The sequence below is a fragment of the Chelmon rostratus genome, chromosome 18 (assembly GCF_017976325.1).
Source record: "Chelmon rostratus isolate fCheRos1 chromosome 18, fCheRos1.pri, whole genome shotgun sequence".
Classification (NCBI taxonomy): Eukaryota; Metazoa; Chordata; class Actinopteri; order Chaetodontiformes; family Chaetodontidae; genus Chelmon; species Chelmon rostratus.
The window spans coordinates 14657098-14678147 of record NC_055675.1 but is presented as its reverse complement, the minus strand read 5'-3'; the positions used below and the strand labels follow the sequence as shown (position 1 = coordinate 14678147).

General features: G+C 41.4%; 3 protein-coding genes across 4 annotated transcripts; 1 reads left to right on the top strand and 2 right to left on the bottom strand.

Annotated features, from left to right (window-relative positions):
- Positions 1–178: 178 nt before the first annotated feature.
- Positions 179–9456, bottom strand: cd164 (CD164 molecule, sialomucin). Of its 2 annotated transcripts, XM_041959250.1 has the most exons (6): positions 9245–9456; positions 8522–8590; positions 2949–3017; positions 2407–2517; positions 1382–1462; positions 179–1261 (listed from the first exon to the last, which is right to left on the bottom strand). In XM_041959250.1, exons 1-6 carry the CDS (start codon positions 9312–9314, stop codon positions 1089–1091), a joined length of 573 nt encoding a protein of 190 aa, XP_041815184.1. In that variant the 5' UTR covers positions 9315–9456; the 3' UTR covers positions 179–1088. The 2 variants fall into 2 exon arrangements, with proteins under 2 accessions (XP_041815184.1, XP_041815185.1); XM_041959251.1 differs by lacking the exon at positions 2407–2517.
- A 1569-nt stretch (positions 9457–11025) lies between these two features.
- ppil6 (peptidylprolyl isomerase (cyclophilin)-like 6) lies at positions 11026–13999 on the bottom strand. Its single transcript, XM_041959161.1, has 8 exons — positions 13922–13999; positions 13737–13832; positions 12758–12946; positions 12380–12442; positions 12033–12180; positions 11501–11560; positions 11250–11385; positions 11026–11137 (listed from the first exon to the last, which is right to left on the bottom strand). The coding sequence occupies exons 1-8, from the start codon at positions 13997–13999 to the stop codon at positions 11026–11028; spliced, it is 882 nt and encodes a 293-aa protein (XP_041815095.1).
- A 408-nt stretch (positions 14000–14407) lies between these two features.
- LOC121622129 (flap endonuclease GEN homolog 1) lies at positions 14408–20679 on the top strand. Its single transcript, XM_041958991.1, has 13 exons — positions 14408–14600; positions 14734–14932; positions 15028–15204; positions 15413–15523; positions 15606–15679; positions 15815–15900; positions 16215–16365; positions 16475–16511; positions 16589–16669; positions 16745–16875; positions 16989–17050; positions 18136–18285; positions 18858–20679. The coding sequence occupies exons 1-13, from the start codon at positions 14440–14442 to the stop codon at positions 20222–20224; spliced, it is 2787 nt and encodes a 928-aa protein (XP_041814925.1). The 5' UTR covers positions 14408–14439; the 3' UTR covers positions 20225–20679.
- The last annotated feature ends 371 nt before the right edge of the window (positions 20680–21050 follow it).

The window sequence follows — 21050 nt, the reverse complement described above, 5'->3', positions numbered from 1 at the left end:
CCATATTCCTTATCTCCCCATTTTCTATATTATCTACATTAATAAAACAAATTAATTCTCACTTATGAAATATTCTACAATCTTTCATTTTGACCCAAAGGGCCAGCACAACATTTGCAAACCGAGTGGGCAAGTTTTGATGTCAGTAAAGGTCAAAAATAATAGTTGGGAGATTAAAGGATCAGAAGTGAACTTCTCATATGATTTATTTATTGCATTGAGCTGCTCTAATGGCAGTTGTTTTTTTTTTATATATTTTTATCGCTAGTTTTGGGTGAAAGATTTCCCCGGGGAAGTCAACAGCAGAAAACACACAGCACTCTTAAACGGCAAGTGAAAGACACCCAAAGCATGACCAGAAGGATCGCTATTTTTTTTCTGTCTGACATCAGATGATTGGGTGTTGCTTTTATTCCCACTAATTGTATGTAACCCCACCTCTTTTACATCATCTATGAACACATATACATGATACAGCTGCATGGGGGAGAGGGAACCTGCCCACGACTGAACAGGCTAAAAGCAATACTGAATCATCAAAGCCGTCACATTCAAGAATAGCTGTGAACTCAAACAGTGTTTCCAAATCGAGATTTAAAAAATGATGGACATGCTACCCGTCTGCAGCTGTACTACTCCTAAGCATCAATAGGAAAGTTACTTCATATGCATGAGTATTTCTTTAATGCTTGTGTCGTGCATTTAATTGAGGAATCACGAGGAGAGGGGCAGTAAATAACACAAACCTCCTCACTTGCAGCAAAATGGTCTTTGCAGAATGACTAACGGCAGGAGGTGGGATGCATTATACTCAAGGCTTAAATGCCACATCACTGGAGACCCATTTGATTGTACAAGTTAGCGTGATGTGTTTTATCATACATACAGGCCTGCGTCAGTGCCTTATTACAGACTACAATGGCAGCGCTAAACCGTAAGTGGCACATACATTGAAGATCTAGAAAACACTGCTTGAAAACACTGTTTGAGTCCGTCGTGATGAGTGTGTGCCGAGTGGGGAGTTTTCTCTGGAAGGTTCTAGTTGGTGGGGATATGTTGGGTGACGTGGACCTAAAAGTGCGGCTGCTTCAAAGGGTGTGGTAGTTACGGTCCTTGGACTTGCAGAATTTGTAGAGGAAGAAGATCACGGCTTGCAGGCCCAGGACCAGCACTATGCCACCGATGAAGCTTGCAGCGTCGAAGGTGTTCTTGTGAGGGTCAGGAGAGGGGGCGACTGGTGTGGTACCTGTGCTGGGTACAGCTGAGATAAAAGACAGAGCAAAGGAAAAAGGAGACACTGAAGTTACTCTTGTTTATGTGCATTATAGGACAGATTTAAAAACGTTCCCACTCTATCACAACGTCAGACTTTGCCACTTACTTGAAGTAGAGGATGGAGCAGTAGGGGTGGACATGTTGCCACTGTGGGTGGGGGCAACGGTGGTAGTAATGGTTGCATTGCCTGTTGTAGGGTCACAGCAAGAACACATCCCTTAGCCTTTACACCATTTGACTTCAAGCCATTTAACTCGTTTAAAGTTGTAATCCTTAAGATTTCAGTACAGTGTCTCGGTTTACAGTGCAGCCAAACAAACGCACATTTTAATTCAGAAGTCAGTCAATTCTAATAACTGCAACCACAATTTCAGTCTGCACACAGGCAAGCAGTTTTCACACAACAGCAGAGCACAGTAAAGGAGGAGTTGGAGGTTTGCAGCCTGTTGTCTATAACTCTGTAATGTAACTAAATCCTTCAATTAAATTCAACTCAAAGGGGCTTTATTGGCTATTGCCAAAGCAAATGTGAAATAAATTTAACAAAAAATATTTACAGTTACATAGAAAAAATTTGACTTCTTTTATAAATGATGCACTGGAAAAAAAAACACTGTTTTGCAGATGCACTTTTGGTGCACGATGGCAGTTAGTGACCAATAGGCTGTGTTTGCTTCACACTAAAAAGCCATCCTGTGTATCGCGTGTTGAGGACGCAGCAGCAGTAGGAAATGTTTGGTTTGCATTAGCAGTAACTGAATACAGCTTTGATAAGATGTTAAGAGGGTGAACAGTAAACAGTGAGGCAGTTATCAGTGAGATGAAATGAAAAGATCAACACTGCATTACGTGCTGCACCGTTTCCTGTGAATCCTTTGTGCATGCAAGGCAATCTGAATCCAGCACGAGAAAGGGGGACTCTGCTACTAACAATGAAAACTACTACATAGAAACCTAATTACAGAAATAAATACGTTGAATGGCTTTTGCTGAAAATTATTTCAAGAAATTCTTAAGGATTATAACTTTAAGAGGTCTCAAGAAAACTTTGAACAAGACTGCTTCAAACCTTGTATACTGGAAAAGACAGACTACAGCAGGGAGTAGCAGAGGTTTTTCCAGAATGGTTACCTGTGGTGCTGCTGTTAGAGGCGGTGGTGACAACAGGGGTAGGGGAGGCTGTAACGGGAGGGGTAGGAGTCGCAGAGGCAGTTGAAGTTGGAGCTGTTGTGGGATGAACAACTGGACAGGGAACCAACACCAAGACAAGTTGAAAGGGGGAAAAGCAAGAGACACCACCCAAACAACAAAGAAGTATTTAACAATGCTCCCTCAACATTTCTCTTAGGCAGGTGAAAATTATGCTCTATGCCCAGGTAGGTCTTTTAGACACAAACAAAGACAGCAGGTGAGTGACAGACCCAAAGTGCTGACCATTAACTGACACCTTAGTTAAAGCACAGCTAGACCCTAACAGAATCTGCAGAACACGTATACCCAAAACCTGGAGAAATGTGTTTCTTTGTATACAAATGTGGAGTCTGCCGATTCTCTTAGGACCTAGTCTCACATAGCCAACGGGAGCAAGAAGGAGGGGAGGGGGAGCTCTGGCATTAAAATAGCTACATCCCCACAAAACGAAAAGGTAACAGCTGCTAGCTTGATCAACTTACGGGAGCAGTTAACGGAGGTGCAGGTCTCGTTTTCTCCCAGAAGAGTCATGTTGTGACAGCCGAGAGATGCTGAAAGAGACAAAAGTATCAGGAATTAAATGCCAGCTTCATGCTACCATGAGTTAAGGTAACCAAGCAGATGCGGCGTCTTATGACAGCGAGAGCAAAAGCACTTCATTTTATTCATTTACATCAAGATAAATCCTGAGCCTGCTATTTTGAGCTGACGATTAAGCAACAGATAGCTATCTCACTGAGGCCTCATGACACCGCTCAACAAGAAGCCAAACAATGACCAACATCACTTTGTGTGTCGAAAACATAACAGCCCGCAGCCTTGATCTTAATGTTTTTTGTAATTCGTGTTCACATAGAGCACACACAGCTGCATCTGATGATCACTCTCATTTGTGCATACAAATAGTCAAGCAATATGATATGCACCGGGGCTCTTTTCATATCTCCTCCACAGGAAGGTCAGAGCAGTTGCTCACACATGCCCACATCCTGCAGTTAGGAGGATGGTGTTCCTTCCATCCTGCTGCCTCCATCATAACGATTGTTTTTATGAAGTTGGGCATGTCTGAAAGCTGTTTTGTTTTAATTTTTTACTGCATCAGCACTGTATCTGGCAATATAAGAATATGAGTCATCACATCATTCATTTATAGCTCACTTATATGAAGGCAGAATCTGTGGGCAGGGGACAAACGCTTGATATCAGAAATGGTCTGTTGTTTCTAGTCCGAGTAGTATCGAACAATCATGTTTTAGTGGGCTTTGATTGTACACAGGTAAACAGTCCCTCCGAAGATCTGCAAAGGAACTAGTAACTGAAAATATCAAATACATTCATTTCCCTCTGAAATATAGTGGAGTATTAAGTATTAGTAAATTACAAGTGCCTTAAAATTGTACTTCTGTACAGCACTTGGTAAATTTACTAAGTGTCATCCCACAACTGCTTAAGACTGAAGACATTTCTATTTGTTTGTCGTATGTTCAGCTTGTTGACTCTTGGTTTACGTCTACATCTATTGTTTTTATTGCAAAATTGGATTACTAATTAACCACGGCAGAGCGGGACTTTGCCCCGACATGAAGTCTTGCATGTGCCAAATACTTGAAATCAAGATGAAGACGTAGTATAGCACTGATTTCATTATTTACATATTTACCTAAGAAACTAAATTTCACTAATTTACAGACGTGATCAAATATAGCGAGATTAAATTCTATAAATTAAACAATCAACACAGAGTCTAGGGATTTCTGTTAGTTCCTTTAATGGTAATACTCTGCTTGCGTCACAACGAGGAAATCATGAGTCATAACTGGCAGCACCTTATGACTATAGACTGTTTTCACACCCAGTTATATGATATTCACTTTACCGCTATTGTTCAGAACAGACACCCACACATCAGAAATCTCATACTGCCCAGATGCGGAGAGGAAATTATCTGATAAATGATCTTGTTGTTTTTCCAACTTCCTTCATAAGATGTGGAAAAAAAAAAGTTTTTTTTTTAAATCTGGGGAATTTTTTTTTCATAATATTTGACATTTTGATAATTCATACATTTATTGTTATATTATTGGTTGATTTAAAGATTTTCTGAAGATGAATTGTTAACTTTTTTGATAAATGATTAACCGTCATTTTTCCAAAACAAAATCCCCCCAGAAATCCTGCTTCCTGCTTCTCAAATGTGAGGAGGCTATGTTTTCCTTTGTTCTACATGATAGTAAATCTAATATCTTTGAGGTTAGGAACTGTTTTTTCCTTTTTTATCTGACAGAGACACCCATGGCTATGACACATTGTGATGGGCATTCTTAATTACTTACTTTCGTAAAAACGTATTTATTCCATGACATACTAGCAGCTGATTAATGCTTTGTTTTATCAGGATCCAACTTGAAACTAACTGGTAATGGATACAGAAATGGGAATAGTAGTAGCAGCACACAAATATCCAGCATGGCCGCACTTTGCTTTCACTTGTCTCAGTCCTGTCTGGAATGCTGTTTTACAGGTCTTGAAACTATGTGTCTCAATTAATACAAAGTGGACCATACAATATATTTCCCACAAAGCTTCAATAATATTTAAATATAGTGACAGGGAAGGCCATTAAAGGTTGCTGACCTCCTCACTGTCTTGATATAAATCATTCTTGAAGTTGTTTCTATGAGCATATGGGGCATTATCTTCCTGGAATACAGGAACATCATAAAGGGAACAGTATCTACTCAGTGTAATGCACCTGGTGCTGTAAAATACCTTCCTACAACTTCCTTGCTTGTTACACTATAATCCGCAGCAACCAGACCTAATGACTCCCACCAGATGGCTTTCCATAAATTACAAAAATTACAGATGCAACAACTTTAACAGTAAGGCTGCAGCTATTGTTGAAAGCAATAGCTTTCTCCAAATAGGGTCAACGATGACTCACGAGTCTGCGATACATTTTCCACAGATCACAAGGCTGCATTTTGTGGTCCCTGCATCAGGTTGTGCATCTTTGTGCACTGGCCATGGATAAAAGCAACTACCAAATGTCTGTCCTGTTATAATTATTAGTGTGTGGAGCCCATGATGTACAGTTTCTGTTGAGACTGTGTCACTTGGCTGTTGGTTATGTGGTTATTATTGAAGGCATAATTTTGTGGTATTTGGTAGCTTTTCTGTCAGGTGTCTACCAAGGTCATTGAGCACTGACTTTCCAACACTAATTCTCTTTGCCAATGCAGCTTCTACGTATGTATGCTTTCACCTTTTTTCAGGCCATTCATCCTGTTATATGATCACATGATCGACCAGGAAGGGAAAACGAAGACAAGAAACAGGTTGCGTCATATTTTAAATTCAGAAAGTGACACTTTTTAAACCTGGAAAGATAATAATTCACTGCCTTTCTAGCTGTGATTTGGTTACATCAAAGATCGAGTCCTTTTGAAAATGTTGGCGGCATTATTTTTCACACTTTTTGTGCGATCTGACACTGCGATCCATGTATGTCGAACCATGTGGGAGGAGGGCTTCTTCACTCTCCAGTGGGCCAGAGGGCTGTTATCTCGCAGGCAGCTGTGAACGTTAGGACTGACTCTCACCCTTTTTCAAAATGGTGACATCATCGTCACCACGAGGTACATCCACAGCTTGTTCAAACCAGAGGTGTGAATGAAAGGCCCCAGGGCCCATCTTACCACAGAAAAACAGCCTCTTGGTTAAGAACACTCAACAAGCTTTGTAACAGACCACGGCCTGTACTTACAGGCGATACAGAGCTTGCGTGTACACGTGTAAAGTTTTGGAGCGTTTAAACACTGGGCTGCTGGGAAATGCGCCTCTGACGCCAAGGCTTGTTTACACAAAATCCCTAAACCAAAGATAAATCTGGTAATAACAATGTGGTAGGCGTTAGCTCGCTGCAGCAGTGTGGTTACGCTGTGCTCCAGCAAAGCCATCTCAACTGGCCAGAGCTGACCTTTCCGGGTTTTGCTGAGTTCATATCAAATAGGTGATCCATTCTTGAGTTCATGAAAGTTCTGGGCTTCTACGCTTGCTTAGGGTATATATATATATATGTGTGTGTGCGTGCGTGCCTTTTCATTGTGCTGTGTAGCAGAATGGTGTGAGGTGTTTGTTCTGGTGTGAGAAGTCAGAAGAGAAGAGACACATTTCCCAACAAGAACAAGATAAAAACCAAACCTCCCTGAAACTTTAAGCAACGACTCATTACCTTGGTTACACTAACATCAGATAATCAAGACAAAAAATAACTTTTACACAACAAAAACACACTGCCATTTCCTCATGTATCTAGTGTAATTGTAAACCTGTCCTGGTTTCTCTCTCCCAGGAAGCTACTCTACTTCATCTCCCTCGGCTCTAAGAAGAGGTACACAGTTGTCAGCCCACCTGTCCTGTTCAACCAATTAATGAATCATTAACTAATGTATTATTATAGTGAAGTCAAAGCTTCTCATTGGTCAAGTCGTCAAACCGGTCAGCTCCCACGAGAGGTAAAATTACCTGTGCCTGCCAGACTAAAGCGAACTGTCTGTAGGAGCAAAGCTTAGGGATTGTGCACATGCTACAACAAGTAGTAGGGTTACGTTCACACACATGTTACAATAGCTTCCATTCTTTGAGCCTAATGACAACTGAAATGTAAGACAAGATCACCACATGCACTCGTCCTGAACTGCACCCGAGGCATCTATTATGACAAGAACAAGGCACATGAAACTTGTCTTTTATCCTATCTGTACGCTCCTTCCTTTCACTTGTGCCTTTATCCTCTCCTTCCTTCTGTTCCCCAGCGTGAGGATATTGCAGGCTTCCTGCCACACATCCCCTGGCTTCCTCTCCTGTTCATCTTCTTCACAATGACTAGAGACCTGTGTGTGCCTGACTGCACATACTGAGCTCGGGCCAGTGTTGGAGTAAGGCCCTGTAGGGCGATATGGTCAATAATCACAATACTCTTGAGGATTTTTTGTTTCCATCTACAAGGTTCAGGTTTTGGCCACATGTCTACTGTAGCCTCTGCCTCACCAAACACTTTCAAGCTGATAATCACAAGGCTTTATGACACAATTTTATTCATATCCGCTGAAGGAAACTGTGTGACAAACCAACGATTTTGAGATACAAGATCATGTCAACTGGTCTGTGCTTTACCCATAAAACCTGTAACCTTAATTCCTGCCATTGGTAACAACATGACAACAACCAGCCCCTGTCCTGACCTACAAAACACAAAAACCACAGGGGAAGCATGCAGTGACTGGAAAGCAGTTGGTTGACTCAGGAAGACATCAGTCACGCAGTTTTGTTATGGCAACTCCTTTTTACTGAATGATGCATATTTCTAATCACAACGAGCAGATTTCCAAATTAAGCTGAAAAATACCACGGCAGCATATTTAGCTACATCCCCGCTATAGTGCAGAAGTCAGGGAGATTTCTCAGAATTGGAGCAGTCACGTTTAGACAGATATTTCCATTAACATAATGAAATTACAGAACGGCGATACAGAGATGCAGACCAAACGGCAGCAAAACCAGAACTAAAGGGAGACATTCAATTCAAAAAGGAAAAGCATTCAAAGAGAAACCAACTAGCTTTGCCTCCCCGGCCCTATCAATCCTCTGCAGTGAATGCATTATGGTAAGTCTATGCAATCACCAATAGCATTTAGCCAACTATATCCCTCACCCTGTGGTGCCGCCCTGTGCCAGTAATTCAGTCCCAAATCAGCCTGTCCAGATCCACAGCCTTGGTTATTGCGTTATTGCTGCCAGACAATTACGATACAGCTCTGGCTTTGGGGAAGTTGGTATGACATCATCTAAAAGTCAGCATCCACTGCCATACATTCTCCTCATACCCAGGCATCATGTGTCCAATCAGTTCAGCTGTCTGGACAATTCAGGACACACAAAGGCGAACCTCTGTGTGTGTGTGTGTGTGTGTGTGTGTGTGTGTGTGTGTGTGTGTGTGTGTGTGTCCCTCTCTCTCTCCACAACCTGCCACACATTTAGGACCTATACTCACATGTGCAATTAACCCACTGGCAGTCAGTCTTGGCTGCACATGAATCACACGCCAGACCGGAACATCCATCTGCAAAGAAGCCAAAAATCAAATTTAGCCATGGTAGATGTTAATAACGGTAACTTCCGGCATGTGATAGAAATGAAACTGCAGCTCCCCAGATGTTGCTAGACAACGGTGCTGCTAACCGGCGGTCTAACTTTGAATAAAGGCAAACCTTTCAACCCTTGAATCTTAAGATGTGACACAATAGAGAGCCAAAGCCGGCTGTAACTGTAGGGCTGTTGCATAACAAGCCGATCTGGTCCCTGGTACCTGATCAACTGGATCTGAGCATTACGCCTGTTACACTGTGTCCTCTCATAAGTCACATTATGAGAGAAATATAGCAGTTACACAAGTCTAATTTAATTTCAGGTCATACAGCTTGCTAGCAGGCTAAAATGTTAGCTGGTCCTGACAACTTACGTCCCACTGGCCAGCGTGGAAATAAAACAGATAAGTTGCCAAAAGGACATTTTCTACATGGATTTGTTTAGCAAAGCAAAACAAAAATGATTGTCAGCTGTCAAACTAAGAAGCGAGACATCTAATGGGCCCTACGGTGACCAAAAATGGAGGCATACAGATTAAATTCAACTAGGGATGTCTACACGGAGCTAAGGAGGTACACGGCAGGCTGTAGCTAGCCGCTAGCTCGGCAATGAGAGGTCGCAAACTTACCTGAGTCTGTTGCGGCTGATGCTCCCACCAGAGCTAAAACTACAGCGAAAAACACCACCTTCAAGTACATGACTGCGGCCAACTTATTGCTCTTATTTGCTCGACGGGGGACGCGAAATGTGCGGAGAAACGTCGAGAATGAGACTTCGGAGGTTTCACGGCTTCCTCCCGTCTTGCGTTCCTGGTCGATGCTGCTGTTGCTGCTCGGTAGCTCCTCACTTCCTATTTGACAGGTCATGTGGCACTTTTAACTGGGAGGGCTGAGAGAAAACAAGGGTGCGTGTGCTGCCAGCGCACCACAGGCGAGACGAAAGGGCTTTCTTCATAATGGCAGACTGCGGGCTTTCACTTCTGCTTGGCTGAGCCACCTGAGATGCAACTTAAAAAGTACCTGATATAATATTCCTGTGACGCGAAACACTAATATTAATGCGCTAAAAATAACCTCTCACAGCTACAGCCTGACTCGCTAGAGGGCCCCAGGGCACAAGTGCTCTATGCCCCCCTATGGCACTACCCACCTCCATCTGGGATCAGTATAATCATGCTTTAGCTTGGAATGCTTCGGAAATACAATTTCCATTACAGCTGCAACCATTAATCAAGTAGTTGTCAACTATGAAATTAATCAGCAATTATATTTTTCGATATTTTGTGTAACTTTTTAAGAATTTTTACACTGATTCCACCTTTTTCAATAAGAATATTTTCCTGGTCCCTCCCTTCTCTATGATAGTAAAGATAAGATAAACTTTATTAAAACCCAGCTGAGGAAATTTGGTGTTTGGTGTTAAAGGGACTATCGTTGGGTTGAAGACAAAACAAGACATTTGAGGATGTCATCATGGGCTTTGGGAAGCAATGATGGACATTTCTCACCATTATCTCAACATTTTAAAGACCAAACAACTAATCGATCAATCGAGAAAATAATTGCCATATTAATCCACAATGAAAATAACCATTAGCTGCAGCCCTAATTTCTACACTATCATGTCAAATGATGAATGGAGCGTCATTAGTTCGCCTTCTAGAGCTCTGAATCATCTCCAGTTTGTTCAAGTGAAATGAAATGGTAAGTCAGTCTGATTAACAGGCCAATTGTATGTGACTTAAAAAACGTTCAGTGGAGGTCTTCAAGTGCAGGCTTATCTACATGGCAGGACCCACTGTAACTGTAATTTATATCATTATGAGGAGTAATCATGGGTCACAATTACATTTTGAACAGCTGAAATTTTCATATGCTTCCTCCATCTCTGCATCTCACTTTTAAATTCATATTCATATTCACTTATTCATGATAGAAAAGATATCTGAGGTGCCCTGCAATACAATGCATATGTTAAAGACAAATATTTGCAATTTCTCCCATGTTATTTTCAGTGTTGTGTTTGAATTTCAGTACCTGCACGGGCTTACTCTTGGCTACTGTAACATTATTGAACATTATAAATATTGTTGGTTTACCTGTAAGCATTTTGTGAATAAAAGAAACCATTCTAAAAGTTTAATATCATCTCTCTCAGGCACAGATTAATTGATATGGAAACCCTGAAGAATGATAAAATGTAAGACACAAAAACACAAAATTATTCTTGTATCTGAGTCATGCATATTATGAACAGAATGCTAAATTACAAATGCATATAAATGTTTGTAGAAAAGCACAATATTTTTGCACATTTTTTCTTACAAATGTAAGTCATATGACATCTTATGTTTGTTTTACTACATGAAAAACATCATCGAAAAATACATCAATAATGTAAGTGTAAATGCTAAAATTTAAACACTCCACAATCTGTAACTTTACACTCATACTTGGGCCTTTCGTTGCAAGTTATAGCCTCTTCTAATCTCCTGAGGACATCGACACCCTCAACCACTTGGCTAGAACAGAAAATAAAGACATTAGGCTTGAGTAAAACTGTATAAGAAATCTGAGATTATGCAGAATTGGGAGATTGAACAGGTCTCTTCATGTCAAATTAGTGACACAAACCCAAAGGCAACGTAGGTCCTGTCCATCCAGGGTGTTGGCTGCAGGGTGATGTAGAACTGGGACCCATTGGTGTGGGGACCCTTATTGGCCATTCCGAGAGTGCCCCGTTTAGTGTGGGACACAGCAAAGCTCTCATCTAAAAGGAGAATGGACAGACAATACAAGTAAATTAGCTAATATGCATGCATGCACAGCACATTCTCATGATGCCACTGTCGTGGTATGTCTTGGACTGTTTATATGTTTTTTACCTTCAAAAGTTGGTCCATAGATGGACTCCCCTCCATTACCTTTCCTTTCTGGAGAAATATCTGCAAAATTTAAAGATACATTTTCCCATGTGACTAGGCCACAGTATTTTTGATTCAATTCCGCAATCTCGTGATATTTTGTTGATGACTTGAGGTGCTGTTATAATCTAAACAAGCTGTAGGCTGTACAGTATGAAATGTAACTAGTAATATGGAAGTGAATGTGGAAGTTTTAGATGTTCATCACTTGTTTCACTTACAGTCCGATAAATGGGAAAAAAATTCTGATCATTCAACTGTATAGCAGCCTTCAAGGGCAGAAAAATATAACATTTAAATCAATTTTAACCCAGACCACAATCCCAGATGTAGCTAGTTTTAAATTCCCATATTGATGATTTATTCATATATATCCAATCTTTACAAGCAGCATGTATGCACTGACACTAAAGTTGTGTGTATTGTGCTTCATTTGTATGTGAAAACCAATTAAATGTTATTAACATTGTTACAGGACAAGTGAGGACCATACCTCCACCTTGCACCCAGCCATCGGGCACGACACGATGAAACACAGAGCCCTTGTAACAAAGTGGGAGGCCGCTCTGTGACAGACCTCGCTCTCCTGTACACAGTGCCTCGAAGTTCTTTGATGTCTTTGGACAAACATCTGAGAACAGCTGAGGAGAGGGAGAACAATGTTCCAATGTCATCAACATGCTGCTATTCTGAAACAGTCTTTTATGTTCTTATTTCAGTCATATTGTTTAATGTCCTTTCAAATGTGATTATAAGGGAGGTCAGAGGGTTGAGATAACGCAGGTGGTATGTACCAGCAAGGTTAAAATACATTAGTTTGCGCTTCGTGTGTTGCCTCACCTCAAACAATAACCTTCCTGCTGCCTCCCCTGCTATATCAATGTCCATGAAGACAAACCGATGCTATAATGAAAGGACAGAGATATGTATTCTTTTCCTTTTAATGTTTCAAGGTTTAACAGATTGTAACACAGCAAATATACAATTTTTGCAAATTAATTTTTAGCTACAACAGCTACTACTGACTTTAACTATGGCAAGAGCTTGATAGTTTCCTAAACATTAATCTAAAAAAGTTACAAGTTGCATTTAAATGCTCTTCCAATATAGAAGTCAAAGACATGCTTCCTGATACCCGCGACAAACCGAAAATAAACTTCCCATTTATCCACAGGGTTTATCTGCAGTACATTTGTTATTTATGTGACTGTGACTTGCCCCACTTTTCTTGAGGTGTTTGGTGTAGCAGTCTTCAGCGAGAGCCATATAGAAAGCCTGCGGCCGAGTGAAAGTGAAACTCCACTGATCCTTGGCCCATCTGGCCAGATCCATCTCATTACCGAGTAGAGGGCCGTTCAGAAAGCACATCAGACTGCTGGAGTACTGCCACACCTCGCCACGCAACTCCTTGAAGCACAAGCGTTGAACAACAAATGCATTGTGATTCAGCATTTCAGAATAACCATAACCTCAAACTACTGCAGTGTTTCATTATGTGGCTGTGTTCAGCTGCATAGTGGAGTTCATACATTCACCTCCATTATTTATAACAGCATTCTCACCACTTGTCTCCAAATGAGGTTGTCAAGGTAGAACAATGGTGGAAAAAACAAGTATATTTACTATACTACTGGACAATTTTGACACTTTACCTTTGTGACACATATTGCACTCATTGCCAGACTGTGTTCACTGTTCATTTAAGAGTTTTAATTGACTTTTGAAGATTAAGATTATAGTTACAAAAGCTATGATAATTTCTGAAATACCATGGTCAGCATTATACTTACTAATTAAGATGAACTCCACTTTGACTGTGCAATATTTAAATGCTTTCTACACAATAGTATATTATTTATTATTTAATAATATTACAATAATAACCCAGAGGTAACATAACACTGACGTGGGCCATGCTGATTCCGAATAAGGGCTTTTACTTCATACTTTGCTTATACTTCTTTACATAAACCCTCTACACCTCCATGGTACACCCACACAGATGTTTTCTCTTATTTTGCCTGATTAGACCTCTGCTCAGGACTGTGTGGGCATTATAGTATCTAATATAAATCACTGTGCAGAGCCTCAGCATGCATCTTAACTCTGCATTCATGGATGTACAGCAGGTTTGCTGGTCTTTATGAATAATTTGTGGGGCAGCTGGGTTTCAAACAAATACAATCAGATGACTTACCCTCTTCTTGTTGCACAGATATGTGTTCCAGTCAAATTCGAGTAGTGGCAGAATTTTTGGATCCAGAAATGCATCAGGAAACTTCAGTTTTAGTCCCTGTTGTATACAGTGAAAGGATACAAGAGTTTTGTGTACATATCAATTACATAAAACTCTAGATTAGAGAAAATTAGTTGACGGTTTACCTCGGCAATACTTTTGGCAACGTGAAAGTTACCGTCTGTTAACAAGCCCACAATTTCTAGATGCACATTCGAGTCCATAGCTGAGAAGAAAATCACTCAAAAAGCAGACAAAGTCCTCAGCCTGTAAACGAGAGCCTCGTAGCCATAGCAACAAGCATTTGGAGGCGCTTTAATATGACGTTTTGTTAAAAATGTCAGGCTTCGATCAACTTCGTTAGAGTGTCCCCTTTTTCCCACCTTGTCATGATGATAGAAAATCAAGAGTGATATATTTACTACACAGATAGTCTGTTTGTGATGTATGTTCATTTTGAACGTTAAATTCACTTACTTCTCAACTTCGTGATAATTAATGCTGCAACAAGGAGGCTTAGTATATTGATGCTCAGCGAATTGGAACGTGGCCCAGTGGCGCCACTGTTTGAAAACTCCGGGTTGTTGTCCTGCGTTATGTAGCGTTAACGTTGTCTACTTGTTTTCCTCCTGTTACATCGGTTAAATCCCACTTTGGGGTAGTTATGGGTGTTCACGATTTGTGGTCTATCGTCGAGCCGGTTCGTGAGTCGGTGCCGCTCTACAGTTTGAGCGGAAAGACGCTGGCAGTCGATCTGAGTTTATGGGTGTGCGAGGCCCAGCACGTCCAGGCAATGGTGGGGAGGGTTACCAAACCCCACCTGAGGTAACGCTCATATATTATTGTTCTTTAATTAATTCATCAATTCATTCATTTTAACTTCGATTCTATACATTAAAACCTTTTTTGCGCCTGCTGGTCCGCGATCACCCCAAAAGTAATTCTCTTTCGTGCCTAGGAATTTATTTTTCAGAGTCTCATCCCTCACGCTTATGGGGGTAAAGCTTGTCTTTGTGATGGAAGGAGAAGCCCCTAAACTTAAAGCAGAAACCATGAAAAAGAGGACGGAAACGAGATATGGAGGATTCAAAAAGGCTTCTGCCCCGAAATCCACAACAACCACCAGCAGAGGGCGCTTTAAAGCTGTGCTTAGAGAGGTTGGTTGGTCCACTCTCCTGCATCTCTCATCATACTCAGTCATAATAAATTCAAGTTGTTTTTAAGCACTCTTATCCTTGCCTTTCCTCTGTAGTGTGCAGAAATGCTGGACTATCTGGGTGTGCCATGGGTGACAGCTGCTGGGGAAGCTGAGGCCATGTGTGCCTACCTGGACTCAAAGGGCCTGGTGGACGGCTGCATCACGAATGATGGAGATGCGTTCTTGTACGGGGCCCTGACTGTCTACAGGAACTTCAATATGAACAGCAAAGTATGTTTGGGAGGGTTTCGTCTCATCCACAGTGTACAAAACCTGGAGAAGGTTTAACACAAATCACAGGACCGTTCACCTTTCATTTTAACTAACCAGTGCTTCATCTATGTCCATGTCGGTCGTTTGTGTTTATCATTCTACTGATGCTTTGATTCTCAAGTCTTCATCAAATTTTCATGATATTGTTTCTCACTTTTCCCTCCAGGACCCTCAGGTGGACTGTTACAGGACCTCCAGGGTACAAACAGAGTTACATCTCACCAGAGAGAATCTTGTTGGTCTGGCCATCCTCCTTGGCTGTGATTATATTCCTAAGGTAAGGAGCCTGCCTCAGCTTGAAATTTGCAGTATCAAAATCACTGATATGAATGACTTGTGCATTGACATCCATCCATAAGGGCATACCAGGTGTTGGTAGAGAGCAAGCTCTAAGGCTTATCCAGATGCTGAAAGGACAAACGCTTCTCCAGAGGTAGGAAACACACACACTCTTCAAATCTTTCTTACCTTTTTGATAGCACATAAGCTGTTTTTTTCCTCTCTGTGTCCCTTTTCTTACATGAAGTGAGCATATAGTGTTGTGATAACCTTTCTCTGCTCACCTCAGGTTCATCCAGTGGAAGGAGGAGAATGCACATGTGTCTGAGGGAGTTGTAAAGAAGGTTGCTCACTGCCACGTATGTCGACATCCTGGTGAGTGGTGCCCCGCTTTGACCCCTGGCCGCTGTTTCCCATCCTGATAAGAGGTGGGAAGCAAATGGGGGGTATCCCTGAGAGGACATGTCTCACACATGGCTGATTTAAAGCCATTTAAACTGTAATGTTAAAACATACACGTATGTGAGAGATGGGTTAGTCTGAATAAGCCTCTGACTTTTCAACTACTACTACACCAAATCTGTAGTAGTGTGTTAGATTTAAATATTTTTATTCTTGTCTTGACATTTTACCTACTTCTCCTGTTTTTATTAGATATTGATTCTGATTCGTCTCCTCCCTTTTTTCAGGCTCAACAAAGTCACATGAGCGCGGTGGCTGTGTGCTTTGCGACAGCAGACATTTCTGTCAGCCTCATGACTTTGACTACCAGTGTCCCTGTGACTGGCACCGCTATGAACAGGCCCGCCAGGCCTTGTCTTTTGAGGCAAATATCAGGAAGTATGTGACTTTCTGGAAATAAACAGTGGTTTTGTTTTGTCACAAAAATAGCAGATGTAAATACAGAAAAGCTATGTGTTCATTTTACGAATGTTTTATTTATTTTTAGGAAAACACTGGCAAGTCACCAATTCCCCTTTACAGAGGTACGGCTGTTTTCATCTGCTTCCATATATAGTAATCTTCAGGTTATGGTTTTTAATGCTTACTTTGCATTTTGCAGATCATTAGTGAGTTCCTGATTCCCAAGGACAAGCCTGTGTCAAATTTCAAGAGGAGACAGCCAAATATGCTGTTGATTCAGGTAATGGGTTGATAAAAATTAAGTTCAGTTAGATTCCTTTTCAGTGATTTTCATGTAAAAATTGCATTTTTCCAGAAATTTGCCTATGACAAGATGGAGTGGCCTCAGCATTATACCAGTGAAAAGGTTTTAGTCTTGATTACCTATGCAGAGCTGATGAACAGAAAATATGGAAGAGAAATGTCCTCCCAAATCAAGCCCCTCAGGTAGACCAACATGTTTCAAATTTTAACAACAAAAATGTCTTTGTAGTGACATTGTTGCAACAAAATGTTATTTCAGTGCATGTTTAATGAGCAACACCTTTTTCCTACAAAAGGATCTCAAAACCGAGGGTGAGAAACGCCGTCGCTTGCTTCGAAATCATCTGGAGCACACCAGGTCAGTTTAAATCATTCAACAAAGGACGCTGCTCACATCAATGCATTCGCTAATTCTCTGTTTTCCCGCATGTAAGAAAACATCCTCTGGGTTGAGTGACATGACTGCTGCATTAGGCGGAGGTTGGGGTGCGGGGTGCTCGTCACCGGGTTGTCTGTTAGTGACTTGCTGTGAGGTGGGGTTCAGAGGTGATAGATCAGTCACAACAGCCACGAGGTGCTAAACTGGCTTCCTCCCCAGGCTGGGAAATCTGTCATATCAAAGTCCAATTCACTAACAAGCCCACCCGAGATGACCAGCCTGAGGAAGTCTCAGTTTCATGCAGTTTAATAAGTGTTACTGCAAACTGCTGTGCACATAAATCTAACGTGTGTGTATTACAAAATCTCACAATCAAGAAAGTGGTTGAAAAGCTGTGGTTGTATTGATGATTCAAAATATTAGCATTTTGTGTATAAATCAACTGTACAAATGGACAAATATTGTTTAGAAATGTTCCTCTGCTTGTGTTAAGAGCAGTGCATCTGTAAATCACTCCATATGGAAAGTAGAGCTGCTTCAATATGATGATTCATTGATCTACAAAAAACTATTTTGATTAATAATTCAGGTCATTTTGTGAAGCAGAAATGACAAATATTCCAGGTTCTCAAATGTGAAAGTTTGCTGATTTTCTGATTATATTAACTTAAATATTTTTGGGGTTTTTGTGCTGTTGGCATGACAAAACAAGACATTTAATGATGTTGCTTTGGGCTGTAGGACATTTTGATAGATCACATTTCATTTTCTGATGTTTGAGACCAAATAATTAATTGGTAATAATAAAATAAAAAGCAGAATGGATGGAAAAGGGTGATAAAAATAACTGTTACTTGTGGAGAGTTACCACATGTAGTAATTCTGCTTTATTGTTGAATCTTTTTGTTTTTCTTTTTACCTCATTTTAACACCTCAACTCTCATTTTTTGCTGTATCGCTGATGATAAATAAGGAGGTTTTTCACTCTATTTTTTATATATAGGGTAAATGACAGACTTTTTGAGACGAAGGCGGACCTGACCTTGACAATTTTTTTTCTGCAGAACATTATGTGTTTCCCGAGGATCGGCCTGCAGAGGATCAACATGAGGTGAGGACAGTGGAGGAAGAGTCTCTCGTCCGTGTGGCCTTTCCACAGGTGGTGGAAAGCTACCTGAGAGACAAAGCTCTGGCGGAAGAGAAAAAGACCAAGAGTAAGACAACAATTTAGAATATTTCCTTAAAATAAAATTTTATGTGTACAAAATCAGACAATATTAACAACATTATAATATTTTTCTGTGATTTTTTTTTTTTTTTTTGTGAAATGAACTATGTAGCAAACAAAAATGGGAGCACCCCCCACAGACTTGGCAAGCTCCAAAACTTCCCACACTGTGCTGACAAGGGCGTCTTGATCAAAGGCACCTGGAGCTTTGACTTGTTTTTCAAGGCTGTCTATTACAGCAGCTCTGACACCTGAAAATGTAGAGTTTGGCAGCTTGACTAGTTCACACCAAAGGCTTTGATGCAGCCAAGAGGTGTCTGTCTCGGGGGGCTTTGCTGTCATTTTATGCAGGTTGTACTTTGCCTTCCCTTTTCCTGTTCATAACTGCTGAAAAGCTTCACTTCCTAATGTGTATGGAAGCCGTCACTGAGACTGACGGAGCTTGACAGTCGAGATACTTGAGTGAAAATGTTCACAGTTGGCATTAACTCATTGAAAATGTGTTCTGAAGTCCTTTCGGTTTTGAACTCTCACATCCAGTATTAATCTTCTTTACAGAGAAGAAGCCAAAGAGTAAAAAGGAGAAGACGTCTGATCTGATCTCAGATGATATTTCAGGCCTCTTGGCTCAGATGACCCTTCAGAGATCCTCTAACTCTCAGCCACAAGCGCTGCTACCTACCGTTTCAAACACAGATGAACCAGACGTGGTGGTTTTGGACACTCCAGTGAACCATAAACAGCAGCGGCCGTCGAAAGAAGACCACAGGAGTCCGGGCGATTGCCCGAATACTCCTCTGTCTGATCCAGGATCAGTGGCTGCTGCCTCACCTTCTGTCTCAGCTGTTATCGACGCGCTACACCTGAGTGATATCGACTGGGATGCTTTGTCCTTCACATCCTCTCCACCTCCACAATCAGCCGCAAACCCCACCACTGAGCTCAAGCTGAGCAAAATCACAGACAGTGAGATCAAGGAAACAGAGGGCGAGAGCAACAAGCGGAAAACCTCAAGTGCTGTCAAAGAAGCAGACTCCAGATCTGCTCCAGAGTTGTGCTACACTGACTGTCCTCTAAGGGACAGGGTGCTGATGAGGAACACAGCTAAAGCTATAGACCAGATGGAGATGCACAATGACGTGATCTCAAAACAACTGAACTATGAGTTAACCTCTCTCAAACACACTTCCTCTAAGTCAAACTCAAAACCAAGTGGGCAGCCCAGTAAAGGCAACGATGAGGAATCTGCTGTTAACAAAAAAGAACCTCTCACTGACAAAAGGCAGTGTGCAACAAATAAGTTGGGAACTGAGACTCACAGTTCAAAGCAGCAGCTGAGGCCTGCAGTCCAAGCTCAAAGTAAGACAAAGGGCAAATGTAATGGCTCCCAAAAGCCTCCTCAGAAATATAAATTTGTCAGAACAGCCATTTCATCATCGGCCGTCCCACCACAGAGGTGCCACTCTGACCTAGTTCAAAGTGACAAAAACGCGCCGCAGACCACTAAGAAGAGCGTGTGTGTGAGCATGGGTTCATCCAGCGAGGAGAGTGATGCAGAGAACCAGCAGTTTGGACCTCAAAGAAAAGCTAAAATCAAGCCAATAAGCAAACTTAAGGGCAGCTTACTTTCAGACGTCCCCCAGAAACCTGTTTCTGGAACTAAAGCAACCGAACGAACAGCTAAAAAGGCTGCTGCCGTCCAGTCGTTACGACAAAAACCTCAGAGCAGCGGCGTAGAGGTTGAGATAAGCAGCATACCTGCGTCCACTAAAAGCCAGGATGTGTCGCCAGCCAATGTGGACGGTGACGTGTTCCTTCAGACTCCAGCCTCACCTGTTGTTATGTCAGACGGTGATGATTCAGTGATTGGTAGTGACAGTCCGCTGCCACTGGCAGAGAGACTGAGACTGAAGTTCCTGAAGTGAGCAGTATAATTACAGGATGATGGACAAGAACGTGAGCTAATTTATGTTGAATGTGAAGGTTTACTCTTAACCTTGGAAAAAAATCTTACGTTCTGTTTCCAGCTTTTTACAGTGGAGCTATTGATGAACCGCATATCTTTAGGTTTTGGATTGTTTATCAGACAAAACAAGACGTTTGATGACATCAACTACGGCTTTAGCAAATTATGATGCTAATTTTTCCACTACTGTCTTATATTTTATATACCAAGCAATTAAGAAAAAGTTAGTCTTAGCTTTGCCACAACTTGTTACTGTGATCCCAAATGGAACTGTTTCTGTAAAACAGGGAAAGGCTGAGCATGGACACACTTTAAAGTATTAAATGAGTGACATGTGGCTTGATAGGAAATTATTTTAATAAAGGTGTGTGTTTAGATGTTTGTTGCAATAAATGCTGTGAGATTTAAAAGCTTGACACGAAACATGAAATTGCTTAAATGAATAATTAAAAATGTGTTGTTGCACCTTAGGTAGCCCTGCTAAAACCTGTGGCTCATCCGATCCCGGAAGGAACAGTTCATGTAAATCAGGAGAGAAGGTTGTGGATTAGCACAGTTTTCAGCCTTAATGCCATTTGAATGCACCATGTGAGCTTGTTTTGTCCCACTGCTGTTTGACAAGCTCCATGTCACTTAACATACAGAGAGAACGCAGTGCAGCTGAGGGCGCTGAGCCATTGGTTTTTACAACCCGCCAGTGTTGGTCCCCTTGATCATGAGTGAGGCCTTACACACCTTTTTCAGACATGAAAGGTCTGGCAGGAGCTTGGTGACAGCTGCATCCT